The sequence below is a fragment of the Peromyscus californicus genome, unplaced genomic scaffold (genome assembly GCF_007827085.1).
Source record: "Peromyscus californicus insignis strain IS unplaced genomic scaffold, ASM782708v3 Scaffold_8__1_contigs__length_139910024, whole genome shotgun sequence".
Lineage (NCBI taxonomy): Eukaryota > Metazoa > Chordata > Mammalia > Rodentia > Cricetidae > Peromyscus > Peromyscus californicus.
The window spans coordinates 81,218,699-81,245,790 of NW_026294606.1; the positions used below are offsets into that span (position 1 = coordinate 81,218,699).

At 39.5% G+C, this 27,092-nt stretch overlaps 1 protein-coding gene and 1 long non-coding RNA gene across 2 annotated transcripts in view; one reads left to right on the forward strand and one right to left on the reverse strand.

Annotated features, from left to right (window-relative positions):
• The window catches only part of Ccdc7 (coiled-coil domain containing 7), a 49,248-nt gene extending 42,020 nt beyond the window's left edge, over positions 1-7,228 (forward strand). The window contains exons 14-16 of the mRNA XM_052729500.1: positions 1,124-1,166; positions 3,118-3,183; positions 6,714-7,228. Of these exons, the coding sequence (XP_052585460.1) occupies positions 1,124-1,166; positions 3,118-3,183; positions 6,714-7,013 (409 nt within the window). The 3' untranslated portion in view covers positions 7,014-7,228. The remainder of the gene's footprint in view (positions 1-1,123; positions 1,167-3,117; positions 3,184-6,713) is intronic.
• Positions 7,229-7,303: 75 nt separating this feature from the next.
• Positions 7,304-27,092, reverse strand: part of LOC128103736 (uncharacterized) — a 31,924-nt gene continuing 12,135 nt past the window's right edge. The window contains exons 2-3 of the long non-coding RNA XR_008215762.1: positions 10,125-10,243; positions 7,304-8,209 (exon numbers count right to left, since the gene is read on the reverse strand). This is a non-coding gene — a long non-coding RNA (uncharacterized LOC128103736). The remainder of the gene's footprint in view (positions 8,210-10,124; positions 10,244-27,092) is intronic.

Genomic DNA, 27,092 nt, shown 5'->3' on the forward strand with positions numbered 1-27,092 from the left:
AGGCGTGAAGATATGTGATCTTTTCCTTCCTCGGTAACTCATACTTTAATTTTTAGAATTTAAGATTGAAAAAATGTGCCTCATTCACAGTTTTTTAAAATAAAATTAACAAGTGCTATAATCAGGCTAAGATTTGGCTGGGAAAAGCCAAAAAGGACAGAACAAGACTCTGTGACGGGATTAGAGGTAGCACGTGAAGCCAAAGAGTTAAGGGCGAGGAATGAATGTCACAGGGAACGAAGGGCTTTGGGTCGGCTCCTCATCGCCAGCTAAGGCTATAAATTCTCTAGACTTTGTTCTCTTCCACTGCAGGTTTTAATTATGCTCAGTTTTATTTTTTTAAAAAAACAATTACCTATTTTTATGAATGGATTATTGTAAAGTGGCTCTAGTAATTGAATATAAATATCATAAACTGAGGATTGTAATTCAAAGTTGCTCGGTATGTCTTACTTAAAATAAAGTTTTTGAATGAGCCTATGAATTCAATGTTTATAGAGAGCTTTAGTTCCTGGAAAGAAATTTATTAGACAAAAAAAAAAAATGTCCTTCGAAGAATGGTGATCAGGGAAGAAAAAATGCTTAGTGCATTTTCAAAATCTCAACTACTTCACATTTTAATCATGCCATTGAAAAGCTGGCTCAAGAAAACTTATTGGTTTGTCTACCACCTAAGCCATGTGGATTTAATGACTGTCTTAACGTATGAGGGGCCGAGGAGGTGGCTCAGCAGGTAAAGGCATTTGCTGCATAAGCCTGGCGACCTGAGTTTGATTCCTGGATCCCACATAACTCTCCTGGGGAGATGGCAGACAGGAACAGTCATGTGTGCAGTGCAGTGGAAGAAACAAGAGACCCTGCCTCACGGTGAAAACAAAGAACGGACTCTTTAGAAATAAAAAATGCGCTTGCTTTCTTAACCTCCAAGCATACACTATGACATGACATGAGCATGCGCTGTATGTGTGTGTGTGTGCGTGCATGCACACGTATGTGTGTGTGTGTTTATGTGTGTTAAAGGCATGTATTTCTTGTAAGACTTTAAATGGTCCTAGGGAAAGCAAAGCAGCAATGTGTTTTCAAATGTCATGATGTATTTTTTTTTAAACATTTTTAATTACAGGAAGACATCTCCAAGCAGAGAACTTGAACTGCTTCAAATCCAAGTAAGATACAGTCTCTCTGAGACTATACATTCATGTAATAATTCATACAAAATTATCTTCTGCCTGTTACTTCTGATTTGCCTCTTAAGAGCTTCATTTTGATGACTCACTGGCCCTTTGGAGCCCAATCTCCTCTGAGGTGGCTGAGTCACATCAAAAGCCTGACTAGATTTCTGGCCTCTTTGCCATGAGTTTCTCTAGTTTCCAGGTCCCTGAGATCCCTGATTGGTGGTTAGAGATTTGTTTACTCTTTGTCTCCATTGTTACTTGGTTTTGTTTTTGTTTCCTTTCAGATTTCAATAAGAAGAATCATATAGATTTCCAATCTTTTTCTTAAAATAATTGCTTTATTTAAGGAGATTTAAAGTTTTTTTTTTTTTAATTTTTACTTGACTTTAGTGTTTCTGGCAAGATACAGCCTTCGCATTGTCTATTTCCTGCGTGATGTTTGGGTTTTTTCTTTCTTAGTCCCACTTTTCCATTGTTTTCAACAGTTTGGTTTTGTTGCATGGGCACATGACAGCTCTTAACACACTAAGTTGGAGTGAGCTCAGCATCTTGAGTATGTAACTTTTGCCAAGGTTTCAAATATGTTTCTACCTCTTTTTGCCCCTGTACAAAAATACAGTTGGATGGTAGAAATCGGACGTCACTCTATATGCTCCTCATGTGGTTGTAAAAGGTTTGTCTCTGTATTTACGTATTTTACATTGATATGTCTAAGTGGTGTCACCTTTTCCTTGTCCTATCGGACTTCTGATTCTGTCTGTACATTCAGTTTTTAAACCCTGATTAATTGTTGATCATACAGTTGTTACCATTTGGCCGTTTATTATAGTTCGTTTGTGTTTGATGAGATCTCTGCCAATTCATTCATAGACATGTTGGGCACTGTCATGACGGCTGCTTTAAAGGGGTTTCATGGTAATGCTAAAGTCGGGATTGTCTTGGGGTCTCTTTCTTGGTTTCTTTTGCCTTAATAGTAAGTCCACTTTTCCAGTTTATTCAAATTGTTTTGTGGGTGTTGTGAGTAATGTGGTGTTAAAACTCCATGACCTGCTATGTCCTTTTGATGACTAGTATTTTTCTTCTCTATTATGTAGTGAACATGATTGGGTGTGAGTGAAATTATATACCTAGCCAGCCACTTATTTTAATTTTATCCAGGTTGTTTCAAGTCTTTCCTTTCTGTGTGTGGTTCAGAAGTCCGAGAAGGTTTGGACAGATTTTATACAAAATTATTGGACGCTTGTCTTCAGTTTTCTCCTTCCTGTGACTTCCACTGAGTCTTTGATGGTTGGAATTGTCCCAAACTTTGTCCTTGTTTGGAAGTGATAAAGACAGAGGCTCCCTGTAAGCTCAGGAGTACCTCATACGGCTCAAGTAGGCCTGACTCCCAAACAGAAGGCCCTGAAAACAGGACTCCTACCCAGGCCTCCCTCTCCTCCGTGGACCACTTACCCTCGTTTGCACATCAGTGTTGCTGCTTCCCTTCTGTGCAGAGGGTACAGTGGCTAGATACCGCCTAGATTGTCCTTGAGGAGCCTGTTGTGACACACAAAAGGCATGCACAGGGCTTCAGACCTGCGTCTCAAACCATCATCCACTGCAGGTTTTCTGAATGTGTAACTTATTAATTTTGGCCAAGCCTGGACTATATGTTAAAATTGGGGATCCTAGCAATGATCTAGCAACATTTCAAATATTTCCATTTAAATATTTCAGACGTGAAGAGAATTATAGTAGTTGCAATTTACAAGAGTCATCGTAATCACGCATGTGGGGAATCAATAGTGAGCTATAGTGTCAGGTGGTATCCACCACCGCATAGGAGAACTCGGTAGTTCAGATCGTCATACTGGCAGTCTGTGGGTTCGAGACATGTGATAACCACAAAAGGTAAATCTGAAAAGTACCAGAGTGAATGTTGCTCTCTCTTTTGACTCCCTAGAAAGAAGCAGAAGCGCTGAAGATGGAGAAGAAAGCCCTCCAGGAACAACTGAAGTGGGCTTTGCAGGTGAGGGGTGCCCCTCTAAACGATGGCGAGCAAAGGCAATGGCTAGCAGGGAATTTCTAAACTTTGATCTTATAAACTGAGTGTGTGTCTGTATACACATATATGTATGTACATACTCACGGCATGTATATATACACACATACAAATATATTAATAGGACGTAGTGTTCATTCCTGTCTAAAACAACAATCCAGAAAGAAAATAAATCTTTCTTCATGAAGAAAACAATCTCTGAAGAAAACTGCCGATACACAACTCGCTTGAACATAAAATACTAACTACTCAGAGGAGAGATGGCTCATCAATTAAGAGTGCATACTGCTTGGGACTGGAGAGATGGCTCCAAGGTGAAGAGCACTGGCTGCTCTTACAGAGGACCTGGGTTCAATTCTCAGCACCCACATGGCAGCTCCCAACCTTCTGTAACTATAATTTCAGGGGATCCCCTGGCCTCTTCTGGCCTCTGCTGGTGCTGCACACACATGATGCATAGACATATACACTAAGGTAGAACACACATACACATAAAAACAAAAATAATCATAAACCTTTAAAAAAAAAGAGTGCATACTGCTCTTTCTGAGTACTGGAGCTTGGTTCCCAGTCCATGTCTGATAGCTCACCACAGCTTCAGGGAATCTGATATTCTCTACTGGACTCCACAGGAAATTGCTCACAAATGTACACATACCCACACTCAGATGCCCATACACATGGATAAAGAAGGAAGAAAGGAAGAACCGATTCCTGGTGTTCCAATTAAGGTTAATAAGATTAGTATATTGTCTCTTTCTGCTCTTTCTCAAATTCTAACCAAACAAAAATTAAAATGAGATATAAACATTCATAAATGGACATACAAAGGTATAAATACTTATATTTTATATAACGTTTTACTTAAAATATAAAATTCTTTTATTATATAATTTTAAAGGGTAGCTAGTAACAAAGAAACTGCATTTTAGAATAAAATAATAAATAAGAAAGCAATAGATTTTTATCCAAAATATTTTTTCAACTACATCATTTGGAAAGTGGAATACAAAAAAAAATTAGAATGATTTAGGACCAGCATTTAGCAAAAGTACAGACAGTTTTTTATGAAGGGTCATAGATGAAGAGTGAAGGAACATAGATTTTCCAATCTGAAAGTTTTGTTTTATCAGTATTTCAATGTATCATGTTTCTCAAATTGATACATAAGCATAAAGAAATCTGCTCATGCCTACAAATGCAGTTATTGTTGAGCATAACAAAGCTGCTATAAGATGTGAAGGACAAGAATCAGTTGCGCAAAAGAAGAACCGTTGAGGAGGTGATCCTAATCCAACATGAGTGTATACTGTAAGATTTCTGTGACCAAAGCCCTTCCACTTCTGGTGCTGAATGTAAAGCAGGAACACATTCAAATTAACATGCTAATACAATATTTAATAATTCATAGTACTAAAAGTTCTTATAGAAGGATAAAATAGTCACAGAGTCACACAGAGTAAACACTCAGGGAAAAATAAGCTAAATACAGTCCTGATTGCTTGAAAGTACCAGAGTTACAAGTGAACATTAACGAGAATTGAGTAGTATGTTGCTGGCCGGCCACAAGAGTGTCCAGTGTGGCTGCACGCATCCCAGTGAAAGTGATGACAACATCCTGTCATTGTCTGTCCCAGCTGGCTCTCTCTTGCTGTGATAAAACACTGACCAAAAGCAACCTGGGAAGGAGAAGTTTGTTTGGCTTACAGGTCCTGTCACTGAAGGAAATCAGGGCAGGAACTGGAGAAGAGGCAGAGGCAGGAGCCATAGAAGGAAGCTGCTTACTGTCTTGCTTGCTGCTTCTGCTCAGCGAGCTTCCTTAGACCACCTTCTTAGGGGCGGCACCAGTCACTGTGGGCTGAGCCCTTCTAGATTCATCATTAATCCAGAAAATGTCCCACAAGAATGCCCATGGGCCAATCTGATGGAGGCATTTCCTCAGCCAAGGTTCCCACTCCCCAGGTGACTCTAGTTTGTGTCAAAATGACAAAAACTAAATACCATACTGCCAAAAGGTCAGATACCCTGGTAAAGCCAACCTTTCTAAGCATTATTACCCAAAAGGAACATGTTTATGAATCTGAGTCTACTAAAGTAACAACTTGTAAATTTTTAAAATTTTATTTACTTACTTTATGTGTATGGGTGTTTTGTCCATGTGTATGTCTGTACCGTGTGCATGCAGACCCGCGGGGCCTGAAAAGAGTACCAGATCCCCTGGAGCTGGAGTCACAGTCAGCTGTGAGCCACCATGTGGGTGCTGGACATTGAACCTGAGGCCTCTGGAAGGGCATCGAGTGCTGTTAACCGTTTGGCCATCTCTCCAGCCTCCCCTAAAAGTATAACTTTCAAGTGGTAACTTACGGTTAGAGCTGTTCCACACCTTCTTCTCTGGTTTGTAAGTTATAAAGGCCTAGGGTCTCCAGCGTGGATGTGAGCTGCTTTTGTGGCTCAGGAAAGGCATGCTCCCTAACTGAAAGCCACGAAAATGGGAATCTTGTCAAGGTAAATATACAATATAGATAGTCTCAAATATTTTATCTAAAGATATTGCATAAACTTCCCTGAAATACCCAAGAAACACAAATAGGCAAATTGTGATTCAGAAACAAACATGCTCAATAAAACACAGAAACATAAGTATCAACCTGGTTAATTATTGAATCTCACTTTAAAAAGAGTTGCTGCTCACCTACAATTTTGTTAAAACTTAAGGAACAGAAATACCTAATATTTGTGGATATATGACAAAAAATCTTTCCCACATTTCTATTATATCAGCATGAATTACTTGTTTGAAAGAAAACACACAGTGAAAGTCTTGGGGAAATATAGCCATTTCATTTAGTAAGTTCACTTCTAAAAGTTTATTCTAAAGAAAAAAATGTACAGAAACTTTCAGCTAAGGTATAATGAATTTTAATAGAAAATGGTTTGAAATGACCAAAACACTCACTGGTAAAATATTTGCAAATTAAATAACATCATTTCACTAAATATATTCTGTTACCTATTCTTGTGAATAGATATTTTGTTGTAAAAATATGACATTTTTAATGAAAATACTATATTATGTATGCATATCCATAAATATACCAGAGAATATATATAAGGGTTGAGTGATTTTTCTATGTGATGAATGTTTTTTTGGTGTGAGTTTTCTTTTTCATGTTTTTCTTTGTAGAACAAATTCTGATCCTTGGTGTTGTAAGCACCCCCTTTTTGAGGTCTTTATGGGGTGCCATTGTTGATCATGGCCTTGAAAATCACAACTTGGGAAAATGCCTGGGCTTTGTTTTAATAACATAAAAATGGAAGACCTTTTTTATTATTATTCTTTTCCAGCCTGCCAATAGCGTTTATTAATTCGAATTGTAAAGCTGTTAAATTATACAAGATCATTTAACTTAGCTTCCTTGGGTCAGTTAGAGAAAACGTTGGTATCACTACGTGTAGATTCCTAAAAGATGCACTTTGGCAGGGAGATGTGACTGAAGCTTGACAAACTACTTTCTCACATACAGGAAGCTGAAAGAAACAAGACTCAACTCGACTACGTCCTACATCAAGAGATGGAGGTGTTTAAAGAAGAGAAGAGTAAAACAAAATTGGAACGGGTTTTCAGTAAATCAAAGGTCAAGGGTGAGACTTCCAAACAGTCTCATTCAGCGGAGAAGGTCGCACAGCCGAGTGAACAAAAGCAGGACTCTGGCAAGGTGAGGGAGAAACCGACCAAAGCAGTCAGCATGTCATCTACAGGAGACATTTTCATATCCTTTCTCACTGTATTGGCATAAATTATTTTCATTTATTTGGATTCTTTACTTTTGAGCTTTAGATATATGAGTTCATTGACCTCCTAAATACCAACTATAAACTGGCAATTTTGGATGATGATTTAAACATTTATTTGAGAACAGGAAGGAAACAGGGTTTCAAAGACTAAAGATATCCTGCTTAAAATGGAGAAGATTCAATATAAATGCAAAATCACAGAGGGGAATTCTAAAGACTATTTTATTTTGTTTCTGTTGAACTGTGGATTCAGAAGACCACCCACCCACCCACCCAGAAATGCTTTCTTGAACTTTGTTTCAGCTTTGTTGGGCCTGACCCTTTCCCAGGATCTGAGCCTCTTCTTTGATTAGCCTGCAGGTCTTTGTGATGATGCTCACTTGTGACGATGCTCACGCATGCATACTGACATGTACCTTCCACTGTATCCACACACATGTTGTCTTAAGTCAATGGAAAATGCTATGCATTCTGTCACATGTCACATTCAGGCTGTTCCCAGTTTGCTCCTTCTGCTTGTTTCTCTCTTGTTTCATAAAATTTTTCTTGTAAATGGAGGTGGAGTTTCTCTGTTCTGACCTCCCAGTCCCAAATAAACACACAAAAGCTTATATTAATTACAAAACACTCAGTCAATAGCTCAGACTTATTACTAACTAGCTTTTACTTTTAAATTAACCCATTTCTATTAATCTATGTATTGCCAGGTGGCCTGTGGCTTTACTGGTCCTCTGGCATCTTGCTTCTTGGGTGGCTCGATCAGATCTCTCCCAACTCCACCTTTCTTCATCTGAGTCCTCAGTTTGATTGTCCCACCTAACTTTATCCTGCCTTGCTATAGGTCAATCAGCCTTATTACTAACTAATGAGAATAATACATACTCACAGCATACAGAAGGATTATCTCATAGCATTTTCTGTTCACAAAAAGGGGTGAAGAGTGAAAAGTACCATTCCGGTTAGTTATCTTCGGCTGCATAATAAATTCCCACAGGACTTCATGGCCCAGACAGCACACAGTTATCTCAGATTTGTGGGCCAGGATCCAGCTGGGCCTATTGGATCTGGGTCTCTTTAGAAATGGGTACAGTCACAGTATCAGCTTGGCTGCTCTGGTCTTTGGGTCCACATAGTATAGGGTGTACTTGTTAACACCTCAGTCCTGGATAGGCTGTGGTCTTAAGAGTCAGTGCATTGCCTAAGGAAGATAAAGGTAAGAATGCATCAGTATACACTCTAGCTATGACAGTGCAGGAAAATGTCACAGAAGGCTGTCCTTAAAACACGTTCTTCCCAGCCGGGTGGCGGTGGTGCACACCTTTAATCCCAGCACTCGGGAGGCAAAGCCAGGTGGATCTCTGTGAGTTCGAGGCCAGCCTGGTCTACAGAGTGAGATCCAGGACAGGCACCAATACTACACAGAGAAACCTTGTCTCAAAAAACCACTTTCTTCCCAACCTGAAGCTAGAAAGACAACAACACAGCAGCAAAGTCAGGTGTTTGGTCGTGCACACGACAAGTCCTCAATCTGACTGTGTCCTCTGCATCAGAAAACCTCCATTTCCTAGTGAACTGATGGTCATGGCAAGACTATACATGAGAAGACTCCATCACTGCAGTGAAACCAGGCTGAGAATGTGGCCAGGACGTGAGAGGTTGCATGCTCAAAGCAGATTGAGGGAGACTGTGAAAGTCCCGAATTGTGCACTAAATTTAGCAGTTTGGCTTTCAATACTCAGAACAGAAGGAATCATGGAAAGATCTCAGGCAAAGGAGTAACATGTAAATACCTGTATTTTTAAAGCAAGCAAATGATGAATTGCTAAGAGAGGTGGATTATTCTCCTTTCTTGAGCCCATAGTTTAAAAGTCCCTTGTGTATATGGCAAATAAACTTACTCCTGCTTCTGTTAATGTCACTCTCTCAGTATTCCAGCACTCTTGGCTGGCTGTGACACCGCTACTGTCTAGGTTAAGTTTTGTGTCTGCTGTGGGAGACTGTACATTAGTTCTTGAATCTATGTTTCACGTTGTTATCACTGATGTCAGGAGATAAAAACATAAAACCAAAAATCAATAAAGGAAAAACATTGCATCTCTGCTACTGAATGCTATCTTCTGTTATATAAAATCCCTATCATGTGATCTCAGAAGTAGGATGGAACAAAAGAGTGGCTGGCTTGCAATATTGCTGGAATTAAGTTAAAGGGCCAGAATTGCTATTATTTCTGTCAGGAACTGAACACAGTTATCTGTCAATCCTTAATTAATGGGATGCGGTAACACTTTAAAGAGTTAATGAGTATAAAATGATATATTGTTCAGGAACTTCTTATGTATTTTGTGAGTACTGTGTAACACTATTGCATGGTTTTGCTGGTGTTTTTTATCTTAGCCATAATTATCTATATGAAAATCCTTTGTGTTTATTAGTGTGCCGCTTGATTCTGTAACAGACACACAATGTGAAATGGCTCTATCATACCAGTTCGATGTAGCATGAATCTTAGAGAGTCTTATTAATAAAATCAAACCTGAGGCCAGTTATTGGGGTGAAATGCTGGATGGTCAGAGAAACAGAACAAGCCACAGTTATCTCACCTCGCCAGATCCTCAGCTGGTTTTGTTTCCTCAGACTGGAAGCTTCTGTGTCCTCATCCCAATGGCTCTCAGCTGAACTGCTGCTCGAAAGCCTGAAGCTTAACCAGCTAAAAGCTTCTAGTTTCTGGTTCTCACGCCTTATATATCTTTCTGCCTTCTACCACCACTCCCTGGGATTAAAGACTCGCTTTCTGGGATTAAAGGCGTGAGTCACCATGCCTGGCCGTTTCCAATGTGGCCTTGAACTCACAGAGATCCAGAGGGATTTCTGTCTCTGGAATGCTGGGATTAAAGGCGTGAGTGCCACCATTTTCTAGCCTCTGTATCTAGTGGCTGTTCTGTTCTCTGACCCCAGATAAGTTTATTAGGGTACACAATATTTTGGGGAACACAATACCACCACATTTCCTCTCTTTTTGTCTAAAATTAAAAATCACTGAGGGTCAACCAGGGTCAGTATCTGTGGGAGAGTTCTCTATGGCATTCATGTGTCCTGGCATAGAGAATCCTTACCATTGTACAAGTGACTTCTGGCACCGCACTCAGCCTCACTGCTCAGGGCTGACCCGAGGAACTTTCCATCTGCCACACTTAAGTTGAAGGAAACGCAGAGATGCAGACTAGCAAAATGTCTAAGCAGAAAAGGGAATCAGTTTGGTGAGCTGCCGAAAGTCTTTCTGCAGGTGGATAAAGAATGTTCATATGCAGCACTCGGGAGGCAGAGCCAGGCGGATCTCTGTGAGTTCGAGGCCAGCCTGAACTACCAAGTGAGTTCCAGGAAAGGCGCAAAGCTACACAGAGAAACCCTGTCTCAAAAAACCAAAAAAAAAAAAAAAAGAATGTTCATATGAAAGAAGCAAAATTAGGTGATCTTTGGTCCTGGCATAAAACCCAGTGTCAACATCCTATGACAGAAAAATACCTGTTCAGAGGAAATCATCTATTAATAAAATCACACTTCTTAGACCACAGGTTACATTCTGATCAGATACCTCAATAAATATTCTAGTAGGCATTCTCAATGTACACTTAAAATACAGAAATTCTAAAAGCACCATCATGTTACTACATTAGCATAATAAACTATAGCATGTTTATTTAAAATAATATGATAATAAATACATTAAAATATTTTTTTACCTAAAGTAGATTAAAAAATAATTTATCTACTAAAATTATTATTTAAAAACCACTATTGGCTCTTAATTGAGAAATAGTTTTAGGGCTGGCTCTTCCATAATGTCTTCCGATGCCAAACTGTAATTTCTCAGCCTTTGTGACATATTTGTCTTAAATGATTGTCATATTAAGAAAATTATTTTGATGCATGGTGATGAGTGCCTTTAGTCTCATCTCTTGGGAGACCAAGGCAGGTAGATCCTTATGAATTCAAGACCAGCCTGGTTTACACAGTAAGCCAGGCTAGCCAAGGCTATAAAGTGAGAAACTGTCTCAACAACAAAGTGGGGGGGGGGGGGGTATTTTGAGTATTTTTTCTAAGTGACTCATTGTAAACATTGTCTATACGTATTTGTCATACATAAATTTAATTTTGTATTTATTACAGATCTCACCTGAAAAAGGCAAAAGGTTAGTTGATGAAAGGTAAAACATTTCTTGTTTGTTCTGTCTTTTCATAATGTTATTGGTTTATATACGTAAGTACAAAAGTAGCAAGCCAAGTCTTTGTTTATAACGTCACTTGCTCATGTGCTATTACTTTGGACAACTAACTTAAAATACAAAAGATTTAAAGCCTGATTAGATTTCTAGAGTAATGAACTGACATCCTTTGAATGTAGTTATCAAAATACATGGCCGACATCTAGAACAACTCAGTACCATCCTGTCTTGCTGTCCCAGATCCACGTTTTGGTCTGTACAGGAACATGAAACTGATGAGTTGCCTGATCCACCCAAATGAACAGTTTCCCCTCTTGAGCCTCTTTGATTAGCATACCGTGATCGTTACCGGACTTGCTCTGTCAGAGGACGGTGTTCCTGAGGCAAGGTGTTTATGGGGCAGCAGATTCTGTCAGAGGAGTTAGGGTCTTACTGAGTCAAAATAAACTGCCACTGTTTATTTATTTATTTATTCCTTAACTATACGAAGCCTTGTGTACGAAGTTTTTTACTTTGATCTCCTTGCCAAAATAGAAGAAAACGTCTGGCAGTGTGTGCATCCATGCTCTATTATCATCTTTAGATTTTTCTAGATCACAGACCCAGATCAATTAGCGAAGATTGGGCCCCATTTCTAATGTTTGTGCTGGTTTTTTTAATGTCTTTAAAGTGCGTACTTTTTTTGCTTCAGGTATTGCTTTTCATTTACCCTTGATATCTTCCTATGGGAAGTGCTTCCCATTTGTCCCTTTACATTTTAAAATGTGTGGTCAGCATTATACATATTGGAAGATCATAAGAAAAAGTGTTGGTAATTAAATTCCCCGTGGAAGTTTAACCATCCACTATGTGGAAAGAGACATAAAGCTGGGTGCTGTCATATTCATGCTGGGATGGTAGTGAGTATGGTGCAGTTCTGTGGTTTCTTGAAAGAAACATGGAGTGTAGGCTTTGGAAATTCTGGACTGTCTGCATCTGTCACCTGAAAAGGTGGTGATAAGTCTTGATTCAACTTGTTTGAATATTGAACATTGAATTGCTGTTAATGAACCCAGGAGACTACCTTGTAAACCACATCTCAGAAAACAAAGACATGGACTTTAAAAATATACTTTATGGCCATCTCAATGAAGGCATTAAGAAAAGAGTCTCAGACTGGACATAATGGCATGGCTTTAATCCCAGCTCTCAGAAAGCAGAGGCAAGAGGACCTCTGTGAGTTCAAGGTCAGGTTGGTCAATAGAGGGATTTCCCAAGCTATCCAGGGCTACAGAGTGAGAACCTGTCTCACATAAATAAATAAATAAATAAATAAATAAATAAATAAATAAATAAATAAATAAATAAATAAATAAATAAATTTTTGAAAGCAAATATTAATCACCTACTGTACACCTTCAAATAATCAATCCCTCAGGAGATGTTACACCCCATTCAGGTTTATCAGTGAGTCAGATTTGAGACTCATAATGGAGACTATTGAATGAAACAAGAGATCACTGGGGCTGGTAGGTAATGTGGAGCATATAACCAGGGAAGAGTCCATTGTATGATTCCCAGAAAATTATTTCGATTCATTTCCATGCAGTTTATCTTTGATGTAGAAGCTCTCCGAGCCATGCAAAAATTCTGCTGGAGTGTAAGGGGTGTAGAAGGATGGCAAATACATAGCCCTTGCCCTCACTGCGTGAGCAATAAAATAGGTGAGATGTGATACATGCAAAAAAAAAAAAAAAAAAAAAAAAAAAAAAAAACCTGAATGTGGTGTGGCACATCAGAGAGGATGCATGCAGCATGTTCAGCTAGACTGAGAATTCTATGGCGTTTAATCTCAGAAGGAATGGGGTTGGCCTTTCCAGGGCAATATGATAAAAGATGTTTTATGGAATAGATGTTTCATGGATAGCTTTTGAGGCATACATGAGCTTGTTCGGAATTTGCATAAGGTACTCAAGGAAAAGCCCAGTGACTTGTTGTGTTTGGAGTATAGACTAAAGGCAATACTGAGAAATAAGACATTTTTGCTTGGTATACTTTATAGAATTGCCCATTAACAGCCGTATTTTAAGTATTGCTATATATGTTTAAAATTCAAATTGTTAAGCACATGGCACACAGTATTATTCACCAACCTTCATTTTGGGTTACTCCTTAGATCCAAATAGAATTTGTGAAATACTTTGGAAGCCCCCCCGACCTTCCGAGAGTGGATGGGAGCGAAAGGAGACCCCACCTCAGCAGACATATGGCATTGCTTACAATAAAGAACATTCTTCTGCACTTGGCATGATTAGCAGTTTATTTTGGCTTAGGGAATGAGTTAGTGACACATATTTCATCAGACAACAGATTTTAATAGTTTATTGTCTCACACATATGCATTGTTAGCTTTTAGAAAATGTTTCACATTGGAACTCACACCTTCAAGTCATGAAAATACAAACTCTTTCTTGGTGTTTCATTTTTTAAGAGCTATACAGCCAACCATCATCATTCTGAATATTTTCATGGAAAGTCTTGCTCCCAAATATTACAGAGGCTTATTATAAATCACAAAATGACAAAAAAGAAAAAGTGTTCATCTATGCTGGTTTTCTTCCATAAATTAAGTTTACTGCATTAGTTTATCATTCACTCAGCACATATTTTTGTCACTTCCAAATGCCAAGCATTTTCTAGTTATGAAATTCATGCAAAGCAAAGGCAGATAAGGTCCCTTTTCTTATGCCCACATTTGAACAGGAGAGGGGTTGGAAAACAAAATAAAACAGACAAATACACATGACTCTAGAACAGACTAGACAGTGAAAATAATTTTTAAAAACCCCTGTCTGTATCATTCCCATCACTATGACCAAACACAGGAAGCAGCCCAGGGAATGAAGAGCCCACCAGAGCCCACAGTGTCACAGCAGGAGCTGGCATGGTGGCTGGGCCTGTAAAGTCAACCTCAGTGACCCACTTCCTCATATCTCAAAGGCTCCACAAACCTCCCAAACCAGTCACCAGCTGGATACCAACTGTCCAAACCTATGAGGCTGTGTCCCTGGGGAGAATAACTCAGATCTAATTATGAAATAAGATGCTAAAATAGCTTTTTCTCAATTTTATCATGACACACTTCTACAAGTGAAAGCTTATTATTACCATTACAAACTCCAGGGGAGACTTCCTAATTCAGTCAGTCAACTGTTGCCCTTTACACTGCCCTTACCAGGGGCCTATAACTAGTGACTTAGACATAAGAGAGGTTTTCTAGAGGAAACTTAATAATATAAGAAAGAGCAGAGGTAAAATATCCTCAAGGAAGACACCATTCTGTGGAGAAATGCTTGTAAACTGGGCACAGCTGGATTCATCACTGAAAGTGTTTCAGAGAGGGACCCCTCTTCACATACTCTCTTCACGTATCATTACCAAATGATAGGGGAATTGGAAGAGAATAGGGAATACCTAATTAACCACATACATGGGAGAACTTTCTGGTCAGGGCAATGGCCTTGTTATAAAAATGCACATCAAGGTGGAGCAGCCAAACATGATCCCCAATGAGTACTCTTGGGGAACCCGTCTCTTCCCAGGCATGAAAGGGGAAGTAAGAGAACCACCCATGCCACTGAGAGATGAAGAGCTGCCTCTGCTGTATCTTCCCATTGAGTCTCATTACCATAAGTCTCTCCATCACCTCTGGCTGTCAAGTCTTGAACAAGCTGGTTTCTAAGCATTGACCAATAGAAGAGAAGATATCAATCAGCAGGTTCACCAGATAGGGTAGGTGAGAGTGGAAATTCAGCATCACGAGAACTAGATAGACTAGATCCCATATCCTTGGCTAGCTACAGAGAGCTGCTTTGGATGTCTGTTCCCTATCTGGAATAGAAACATATTTGTTGTCTCCCTTGACATATGCTCCAGCCATTCCCCAGAGTCAGACATGTGCACAGCTGACACACACATCCATTAATGCCCGGTGGAGATAAGCCAGACACTCCATTTTCTGGAGTGATTAATTTAGGAAAGTCTCCCATAATGGCCACCTACAGATGCAAGGATGATGTCTGTCTTTTAAATGGATAATATGTTGTATTCACTTTGCAGAATGGTTGAGGCAAGAGGAAAAGAGAAATGAAACTCATTATTCCTATTGAAGTGATTTCCCCCACATGCTCAAACCCCGGTCACTTTGGAGTTCAACCATAGTGAAGGGTCCTTACATCATATAGCAGCTTATAACTTGGGAATTGGCAAAATCAACTTCAGAATATTCTTTTGGATCAAATATTCTGCTCCTATGTTTTCAAAAAAAACCTTTGTGCTTCCGTGGTCATTTTATTGCCCCCAGGTTATTCTGTCCCATATCTCTGTGGCTATATAATTTTTGCTTCCCCTTTGGCCAAGTAATTTGTCCTTTGTGGGACTTTTGGGACTATCTACAACATAGTCACTGAGATACAGGCCATAGCGACTCAGTGATGATTCATCTGATGTAAAACTTCACATGGGTCATTTCCCAACTTGAGAGTGGCAAAAACTTTCTATTTTCAAAAACAATAATAGCCAACTGAGTCCTATACCACATCTTCCTATAACACCCTTCATGGAAAACCTTATGCAAAGTAGTAGCCAAATACATGGAGTACAGTAGACTTTCATATATCTGAACAATGTATGTTTGTACTAGGGGCAGCTATGGACAATGGGAAATACTGGAGGGAAAGGAACCTGTCCACATAGTAATTTATAAGTTCATAGAAAAGAATAGGTAATTCTAGAACTCTTAGAGTTCCTGATAAGAAAGACAGAGACTCTTTGGGAAAGGGACATGTGGAAGGCACTCACAGTTGAATGTTGTCGGCATTCACAGACCTTGTCTTAGCCAAGCTATAAAATGGCGAAGAGAGGCCACTGGAGAGAAATCCTGTTCATCATTTCCACCAAAGAGTAATTTTCCTACTATCAGAATAGTTTGGATTTGTCTTACATAATTTCCTTATAGCTTAAATTCTATTTTTAATGATGTCAATAATTAAAATGTTGGAGCTAGGTACATAGTCAGCATTATTCCTGTGTGAATTACAACACACAGGTGTTTTTTGTGGACCACCATCCATATTTTCTCTAGGTGAATTAATCCAAGTATTTTTAAACTATGGCTTTTACAGTCATAGAATAGTGTGGACTACTAAACCTTTAGTAGTCCTTTAAACCCCTTTAATTGAAGGGTCTACAGCATGTTACTCTGAAGATTTTGACCAATGACATTTGTAATTTTTTAAACTATCAGATATTGGTGATAGGACTAGGGAAATATTTCAGTTAGTAAGGCGCTTATCTTGTAAGTGGGAAAACCTGAATTTGGTCCTCAGAAGACACATACACAGAAGCAAGGCATGGTGACATACACTTGTAATCTTAGAACTGGAGAGGTGAAATAAACTGGTCTCTGGATCTCTCTGGCTAGCTAGCCCAGCTTAACTGGTGAGCTCTGGACCCACAAAGTCCCTGTTTCAAGGGAAGTAGGAATTATTTCTGAGTATGTCAACCATAGTTGTCCTCTGGCCTCCACGCACATGCCCACGTATATACCTGCACACATACATGTGCACAGCACACACAATGTTTATAACTATTGAGTTTTATATTTCCAATATTGAAATTTTCTATAAATTTCATTTTTAGATTATCTTAGGTTATAATTTATTACATACTTTGAAGCTTAGATATTTTTCTTAAATAAGATTATATTCCACATCTTTTCTTTTGTTTTGTTTTGGTTTTTGGTTTTTTCGAGACAGGGTTTCTCTGTGTAGCTTTGTGCCTTTTTCCTGGAACTCACTTGGTAGCCCAGGCTGGCCTCGAACTCACAGAGATCTGCCTGGCTCTGCCTCCCGAGTGCTGGAATTAAAGGTGTGCGCCACCACCGCCCAGCTGTATTCCACATCTTTTATCATAATAGATAATATCAAGTTCACTCATCTATATTTGTACTGATAATTAAAAATTCAGTGTATACAATAATACTTGCTAGAGTTTGTTTTTTCCCCAAAGAGGAGGGCTATGACTGGAGTGTATCTTGAAAGTATGAAAATAGAGTTAAGCAAAGTGATCCTGCAAAGGATCTTGAGGATGGGAAAGCAGGGCAGTTTCTGTTTTGCCTGGATGGCTCATGCAGTGGGAGCTTTCCCTCATGGTTTGTTGTTGGAGTTTTCCTGCCTGGCCCACAGTCAGGACAAATCTCTGTCACCCGCCAGTCCCACAGCCACTCAGACCCGACCAAGTAAACACAGAGACTTATACTGGTTACAAACTGTATGGCCGTGGCAGGCTTCTTGCTAACTGTTCTTACAGCTTAAATTAATCCATTTCCATTAATCTATACCTTGCCACATGGCTAGTGGCTTACCGGTATCTTCACATTCTGTTTCTCATTGTGGCAGCTGGCAGCGTCTCTCTGACTCAGCCTTCCACTTCCCAGCTTTATTCTCCTCCTTGTCCCGCCTACACTTCCTGCCTAGCCAATGGCCAATCAGTGTTTTATTTATTAACTAATTAGCAACACATTTGCCATACAGAACATTCCACAGCACTTCCCCTTTTTTTTCAAAAAGGAAGGTTTTAACCTTAACAAATTAAAATTACATATAATTTGGGAATTTGGGCGTAGCTTCTCTTACTACTTCCTGCTGGAGGGGGGCGCTGCAGCTTATGGGGATACAAAGAAAATTTTTGGATTATGGAATAGTCCATGAGGGTGTATCGTCTGAGCCAGTTGCCTTCAAACCATTCTGGAGGTTGGATCATCTGGGCCATGGTGTCATCGGAGACCTTTCAGGGGGTCTTGGCTGGTCAAACCTGATGTATCTTAATCTGGAACAAATCCATAGCCTCTGGCTTTCTGTGGGAACAAAAGCAGAGTCTCCTTTCCAAAGTAACATATCCTTATATCCAAATTTTGAAGTCAAGGTACCTTTAAAATATACATTTTGGCATAACTCAACAGCTTTTACAATCAAATGTTTTTCTGCAGTTAAAAATCCCAAAGACAACACAATGCAGATTCTCTGTGTAATATCCATTTTTACGTGGCTTATTTTTTATACTACCTTTACTGTCTCTTTAAAGACTTTATTTTTTAAAACTATGTATTTGTTTATATAACTTTATATATCACCTTTTTTTTCTCTTTCAAGCCTACGTATCTTTTACACACATTGTAAACTATTACATCTGAATCTGTCTTATTGTGAATCTGTGGCTTTAAACTGCAGCAGCTGTGGCTGCTGGATCCACCCACCTCAGCTTCCCAACATGGCCATGGTTTACCGCCAGCTCTGGGAGCTATCGGGGGTCTATGCTTTTAGCCAAGCAGCGTGTAGCCCAGAAACCTCCCCTTTTGCTCTGCACCAGCAAAGGCTAAATCCACCATGCAGCTCAAAGTGCCACTTGCAAAGGCCTAATTCCCGCCATAGGCAGGTCGAGCACGCACGCTAGGAACCCACCAGTAGCTCAAACCAGCAGCTGCCGCTCATTTGAGAGAGACAATTAGGAACTGTTTTTAGCTCCGTTTTAGAATCTTTTCTCAGGTTTTAGGTGGAAACTCTTGCCACCACGTTGGACGCCATTTGTTGTTGGAGTTTTCCTGCCTGGCCCACAGTCAGGACAAATCTCTGTCACCCGCCAGTCCCACAGCCACTCAGACCCGACCAAGTAAACACAGAGACTTATACTGGTTACAAACTGTATGGCCGTGGCAGGCTTCTTGCTAACTGTTCTTACAGCTTAAATTAATCCATTTCCATTAATCTATACCTTGCCACATGGCTAGTGGCTTACCGGTATCTTCACATTCTGTTTCTCATTGTGGCAGCTGGCAGTGTCTCTCTGACTCAGCCTTCCACTTCCCAGCTTTATTCTCCTCCTTGTCCCGCCTACACTTCCTGCCTAGCCAATGGCCAATCAGTGTTTTATTTATTAACTAATTAGCAACACATTTGCCATACAGAACATTCCACAGCAATGGTATGTCCATGATGACAAGCGTACATCTGGTAACTCAGTGCGAAGATGTTGCAATGCCCCAACGAGGGGGATTAACACAGGTGTCAGCCAGAAAGTGATTTGTCCTTACAGCACTATATGAGCCACAGGGAATGCTGTCCCTGTGCTGGATGAACACTGTTAAAGCATGTGCCTCAGTTGATACTACTATTCTGTTTCATGTTTCAGTACAGTGATGGCTATAAAGAGCCTTAATCTGAGGTAGGCGGTGAATGACACAAATTGATAAAGACTTACAAGCTACACCAGAGAAGAGGGCCAATGCACATCACTTTCGTCATTCCTTTTATTATTGGTGTTATTGTCTTTATGAGTATTCACTGCTTCCCACGGTCTCCGTTCTCCACCTCCTCCTTCACGGTTCACAGTAAGGCTTTGAAAACATGGCTGTGTCCACACCTCAGAGGTACTGATTGGACTGATGTCAGCCACAATCTACCGACTGCATCCATTTAGTATTTTTCCCTCTAACCTTCCCAGCATACATTCCTTGGTTCTATCCAGCGGTCTTTTGTAAGTACAGGAGATGAGAAGTAGGTAAAGCCTGAGTGTGAGAGAACGCTTATAAATGAGCTTCTCATCAGTATTTCAGATCATGCTTTGGGGGTTGCTACATCCTTTCTCTGTTGCTATACATGACGATTTACCTGCTTAAATCAAGTGAATAATGATGCCTCCAAATCAAATTTCCACTTCAAAACTTCAAAAATACTGTGCTCTCTTCTTACAGCAGTACACAAACATTAATGCAAGGATGGTCTGCGTTACAACGCAGACAAGGTTCTAAATGAACATGGTTCACAGTGTGCACCTGAACCATTTCCATGCTTCAACCAACAACCTGGTGACAAGAGTCCTCTGCGTGTGTCTCTAAAATCACCTCTAAAGGAATATGTATTTTATAATTAGTCATCTTCAATCCTAGGCAAAGCTAGTAAATCATGTTTGAGGGTGAGATGTTGTGCTTGGCTACTGGGAAGAGGAAGCCCCCTGTTCTCTGTAATATTAGAGCCTGCTTTATAACAGCACTGCAGAAGTCTGTCTTCAGAAACATCTTGCCCACGTCACTGAATTATTTTAGAGACCTTGCAACAAATGTTACAGGATTTTTTTTTCAACCAAAGTATTGTTCGATTAAGATAAGCCATCAGAATCTTGAACTGGTTAAGACTGCTTAAAGACAAGTGGTTAGTGATGCCCCCAATAAGAAGGAAGTCTTTGTTGGGTTTTGTAGAAAATGTAGGTACTTACACCATTTAAATTATTACCTGGTGTTGAATATTGGTAGATGCATAAACTGGGACTATGCAGGCAGAAAGTACTCCATGGCCACTCTAGGTCTGGAAACTGAGGAGCCAATCTCATGCCTTGCAGAGGGGAAGAAAAGCCAATTTGGTGTCCTGAAAGGAAATCTTACTTCAAAGAAAACTAACTCTGAACTTGGAGTTGACTTTTTTTTTTTTAATCTTTTATTGTCAAAACTTCTCTGGTGAGGTTTTAATTCCATTCTGAAATGAAATTGTGAGGCTGTTTTTTTTCTAGTAAATATGACTGAAAAGCATCCTCCAGGCTATTGCACATTCAGTTTGGCTAGCCAAGGCTAGCAGCTAGCCAAGACTGCTGTTCTGTCATGAACAGCACCTGCTGTCATGAACGACCACCGCAATATGGTACATGTGCTTTTTGTGTCTCCACTTTAAATCTCTCAAGATGCATTACCATCTTCAACTTGTGTGACATCAATTTTGTATCCGAGTTACCTTTGATTACTTGGCACCTTACAGTTGCTTACCTAATACCTTTGTCAATTAAATGATTCTTCAGTTACAAATCCAATGTTGTCCACCTAATCTAACACTAGACATTTTGTGATTCTAAAGCTTGGAGAAGAGACCATCTATCTCTGCTGATTTAGGTCCTTCAGCTTTAGAGGGTTTCTATGGTGTCTCAGATGTTTCAGCCTTCCCACAAGAGGTCTTTAAGTCATTTACAGCACTGCCATTCATTGAAGAGAGGCTAGAGTCGAGCTCGCCCCTGCCAAAGGAGATGGAGATGTGGTCCCTGGTGTCATTTCCTGATCTCGCCAAAGAAATTGAAAAGGTATGGTACAGTATTGCTTGAAAATTGTTTATTTTTAGGTTACTAGATTCTTTTAGTGTTTTGAATAGTTGCTGATTAAACCTCATCAATACTTCCTTATTTCAAAAGAACAAGTTTGCTTTTTAATACATGTGGTTTAGCTTTAGTAGGTTAGAAATAATATTTGGGAAATCTAAGTAAAAATTTCAACGTATAAGGCATTCTAGTTGGTATTGACAGAAAGTTGCTTGATTTCATGATGAATTATAATGTATGATTCATGGGATGAGGGAAATTTTCAGTTTTTATTTGAGATTAATCAACAATTATATTTATAGTATAAAAAGGTTTGATTATGAAATCATAACCACTTTGAGTAATTTTATATACACTTAAAAGGTAGAAAACTGTAAGATCTACATTAGTTAGAAAAGTATTTAGTTATGGTAGTTTTTTATTAAGAGATTTTCTATTCATTTTACATACCAACCACAGATTTCCCTGTCCTCCCTCCTTCTGCCCTCCAGCCATCCCCCCAAACCCACCCCCCATTCCCACCTCCTCCAAGTCAAGGTCTCCCCTGGGGAGTCAGAAGAGCCTGGTACATTCAGTTGAGGCAGGTTGAATCCCCTCCTCCCTGCACCAAGGCTGCACAAAGTGTCTCACCATAGGCACTAGGCTCCAAAAAGCCAGCTCATGCACAAGGAACAGGTCCTGGCCCCACTGTGTGGAGGCCCCGTAAATAGTTCAAGCTAAACAACTATCTCGCTTATACAGAAGGCCTAGTCCAGTACCATGGGGGCTCCTCAGCTATTGGTCCACAGTTCATGTGTTTCCACTAGTTTGGCTACAGTTATGGCATTTTTTAGGGCCAAAAATGCTGGGGAAAAGAAGGATTAAACAGTCCATGTGCACATGACATATCTCCACAGTATGTTTCTATCATGGATGTTACTAAAGCGGGCTTATGGAAAGAAATCTGTGAGCCATTAGGCCTTGTCTAAAGAATTGCACAGGCTAAAATGTCATTTTAAGCAAGAGCTATAATGTTGGTTTTGACTGCCTGCCCATTTAAGTGGTCTCAGTGTTCCCAGATCTGCATATTGTTCATATCTTTTTATTTAATAAATTCAGGGAGTAATGAAAAATAAAATGTTGCTGTAATGAGAACATGGATTAGGGTGAAATGCTAGCTTCCTGATAAAAGAGTAAGTTAAATAGAGCTTTGATGTACATTATTTGTAATTATTTTCTATAATTTTGTCATTAAGGCTGAAGCATCAGAACAAATCCTATTTCATACAGACGAAGAAAACTCTGAAGGTAAAAAGATTTTCTCTTGTGTAACCTGAAATGTGAAGATTTGGGTCTCCCCATACATAAGAACCTTGTTAAATACCTGTCAGCATAACATAGTACCAGAAGATACATATCCTCACTGGAGGTTGTGTAAGAATTAATTTGATGTAGTCCCACTACATTACTCAGACTCCATTTCAACTAAGACTTCTCTGCACAAGGAAATGACACCTTTGCCTAAACCGAGAGTAGATTTAGCCTCCTTAGCTCTAAGTGTATCAAAAATCCATCTGAACATATCAGAAGAGATGGTTTCTGGTATTGAAAACTTGGTATTTGGCTAGGTTCTTTGAGGATTTGGCATATAATAGGTATAAAAACAAAGCTAGCGCTGTTCTCTATGCATACCTGTCTTTAATAGGCCCATTTAGATTGCACTGCCTTGGCCTCAACTTCCCAAATAAAGTGAAATGGTTGAGATTTGGGAGGGGGCGGAGCCTCACTGCTGTGCTTCTCAGTGGAAGTACTTTCATATCTGCCTTGTGGCAAACAAGGAGTGCTCACGACGAGGACTCCAGGCCTCTGCGTCTTTCCTGTCCAGTGGGGTACTCAGATGAGGAGAGCTCATGGTCAGGACTCCATGTAGGTTATAATATTAAGCAAGAGTTGATTTGAACTGACTTAAATATACAATTTGGGGCCATGAAATACACCCACATCGTGATATCTATCTCCACGATCTCTCATGGCTACAAAGTGACAGCTCTGATTCCTCCTCCTCCTCCAAGTCTGGCAATCTCTGGTCTCCTTTCTATGCTGTGACTCACATAGCATCTGTCCTCCATATGGGAATACCTTTCCTTTCCAAACACATGCTGGTCATTTTATGACTTCTGGGGTAGTGTCAACCAAATCCTTAGTCTTTTATCTGATTGTGTTGTCCTTTCTATTTCTTTTTATGTTATGAATACTAACTGTATAAGATAGTTGATTTGCCTCCATTTTCTCCTATTTTGGTGTGTTGTTCCAGTTTTTGGATAATGTTCTTAAGTTCACAAAAGATCTCAATTTTGTGAAGCTCAGTTTTTCTGTATTTCTCTTGTCACTTATACTTTTTGTTGTCCTTAGTGATAATTCTTCACTAAATCTAAGGTTATAAATATCTATGCTCATGTTTTCTTTCTTAATGTTTACTTTATGGTGTGTGTGTGCGTGCATGTGTATGAGTGTATGTGTACATATGTATGGGATGTATGGGTACATGTATGGGTAATCCTGTGGTTGCCGGAAGAGAGTGGCAGGTCTCCTGGCACTTGAGTTACAGGCGGTTGTGAGCTGCACTTTGTCACTGCTGGGAACTGAGCTCTATTCCTCTGCAAGAGCAGGTAATTAGGGCCAACCTAATTAACTGGGGTCCAACCCTTTCTTTTGTACTTGAAAATCAGTTTGTCCCAGGACTAATTTTTTTTTTTTGGGGGGGGGTTTCGAGACAGGGTTTCCCTGTGTAGTTTTGTGCCTTTCCTGGAACTCGCTTGGTAGCCCAGGCTGGCCTCGAACTCACAGAGATCTGCCTGGCTCTGCCTCCCAAGTGCTGGGATTAAAGGCGTGTGCCACCACCGCCCGGCAGGACTAATTTTTTAAATAAAAAAATTTTAACTCTTTTGAGAGACGTAAACCTCAATAGCAACACACTTAACCATGAATCTGCATGATACAGGACAACTTTGGGGATTATGCATCAGAAGTGGAAGTAACAGACCTTAATAATGGGTGGAAGGCAACTGGGTGGTTTATATGTGCCCCAGTTGACACCAGCTTTCAAGTCTGAACATTCTAGCTGTTACAAAAGATCACCACTGTCTCCTAAAAGGCTGAAGTTGTGAAAATGAGTGAGATAATCCTGGGAGTGTTTGTATGTGCCAAAGCCTGGTGAAGGACTGTGATGTGAGAGACTGACCAGGGCCTGGAGGGAGAACTAGCCTTGCCCTGATGAAAATTAACGTTTGCCTAATTTCCTAGAACTTAACTAATTTGTGAAGGATGTGCTCTTTCTCCACTGAATTGTATTGACGTTGTGGCTTTAAAAAAAAGAATCAATCTTCTGAGTGTGATTCTGTTCTGTTGGTATATATGACTATGTTTCTGCCAATACCATATTATGTTCATTATGTGGCTGTGGGGTGGATTTTGAAATGGGAATTGTGAATCCTCAAATGTGATCCTTATTGTAACATTGTTATTTTGTCTGTCTGTGTTCTCTTATAGTCCCATACAAATTTTAGATTCAACATTTATTTATTTATTGTAAAAACAAGCCTACAGATTTTGATATTTAATTCAATGAATCTGTAAATCAACATGACAAATATTAACCTCTTAGAAATTTTAAATCTTACCGTTTGTGAATATGGGACACATTTTTATTTTGGTATTCTTTAGTTTGTTTTAGCAATGTTTGAAAGCTTTCAATGTGTCCTTGTAACTCTTTGCTTACTGTTATTACTATGTGTTTACTTATTTTATTGTACAAATATTTTTTAGCTTCCCGTCTTTAATCTGAAGTGGATGGAAGCAAACTGGATGTGTTTCCTCACTCGCTGTTCTTACTCAACATTCCATTTTTTTTTTTTTTTTTTTTTTTTTTTTGGTTTTTCGAGACAGGGTTTCTCTGTGTAGCTTTGCGTCTTTCCTGGAACTCACTTGGTAGTTCCAGGCTGGCCTCGAACTCACAGAGATCCGCCTGGCTCTGCCTCCCGAGTGCTGGGATTAAAGGCGTGCGCCACCACCGCCCGGCTCAACATTCCATTTTTAAGAGTCATTAAAACTGATGCATTTGACCAAATGTAATTAACAGCTGTTCGTTTTCCACGCACATGCTCTCTGTAACCTCTGTTCTGGTCTCCACTTCTATGATTTTTGGTAGTTTTAGGGTGTGTGTGTGTGTGTGTGTGTGTGTGTGTGTGTGTAATATGTGTGGCATTTTTGTTAAGTTTGGCTAGCATGATGCCATCTATATTATTACAAGTGATGGAATTTACTTGATTTTGTCTTTTTGAGGTCTCTTGTAATTCCATACTGATTCTTGAGGTTTTTCTCCATTTAGGATGATGTTGACTGTGTGCTTCTTACAAATTGACTTTTTTATGTTGAGGTATGTCCCTTATCTCAAAAGTTTTTACCATGAAGAGACATTGGGTTTTGTTAAAGACCCTTTCTGGATATAATGAGATTCTTTTCAGTCTGTTTCTGTGGTAGATTATATTTATTGAGTTGTATATGTTGACTATCCCTGCTTCTCAAGGATAAAACCAATTTAACCATGGTTGATAATCTTTTTGTGTGTTTTTAATTCAAATTGCACATATTTTGTTGAGAATTTTTGCACCTACCTTTGTTAATAGGGGATATTGGTTTATAACTTTGTGGTGGTGGTGTGGGTCTTCCCGCTGTTTTGATTGACTATTCGTTATTGATTTTGTTTCCTCCTGAGTGTGGTTATTTATGGTGAAGTTTTCCATTCTCTGCCTTCTACAGGATTGGCTTGATTACAGAAAATGTTTGAATGTTTCTCTTTCTCCATCAATTGTGATGGATTCTTTTTCTGGGTATAGTAGTTTGGGCTGCCATCTGTGTTCTCTCAGAGCTTGTAGAGCATCTGTCCAGAATTTTTTGGCTTTCAGAGTCTCCTTTGAAAACCCAGATATTATTCTAATGTCCCTTCATTTATATATGACTTGGTCTTTTTCCCTTGAAGCTCTTAGTATCATTTCTTTGTTCTGTACAGTTAGTGTTTTAATTGTTACATGCTTTGGAGAATTTCTTTTCTGGCTCTATCTATTTGCTGTTCTTTATGCTTCCTGTCCTTGATAGATATCCCTTTCTTTAGATTGGGGATATTTTCTTCTATGATTTAATTAAAAATATTTTAAATTCCTTTTTTGTTTCCAATATCTAGTTCCTTGTTTTATAAAATTTTGTATTTACATCATTTCCACTCCTCCTCCTCTCTTCTGCAACTCCTCGTGTTGCCCCCTCCCCTCCAAATTCATGACCACTTCCTCTTTAAATAAATATGGAAGTCATACCTACAGGCACATACACAGACACAGACACACACAAACACATACATATATTTACACACACACACACACACACACACACACACACACACACACACACACACGCAAACTGATTCTTCCTCTCAATAGCTATTAATTGCCTGTAGCTCTTTACCTGGAGGTGAAGCCTTGAGAAATTTCCCCCATCCACTCCAGCTGTCAACTGGTGCGGCCATTGTGCCATTCTTGTTTATGCAACTATATTGTGGAAATTTCATGTGTATAACATCCCTGTCGTGTTTAGAAGTCAGTATTTCTCAGCTGGCTTCCTAGTCTTCTAGCACTTACAATACTTCCTTCCCCT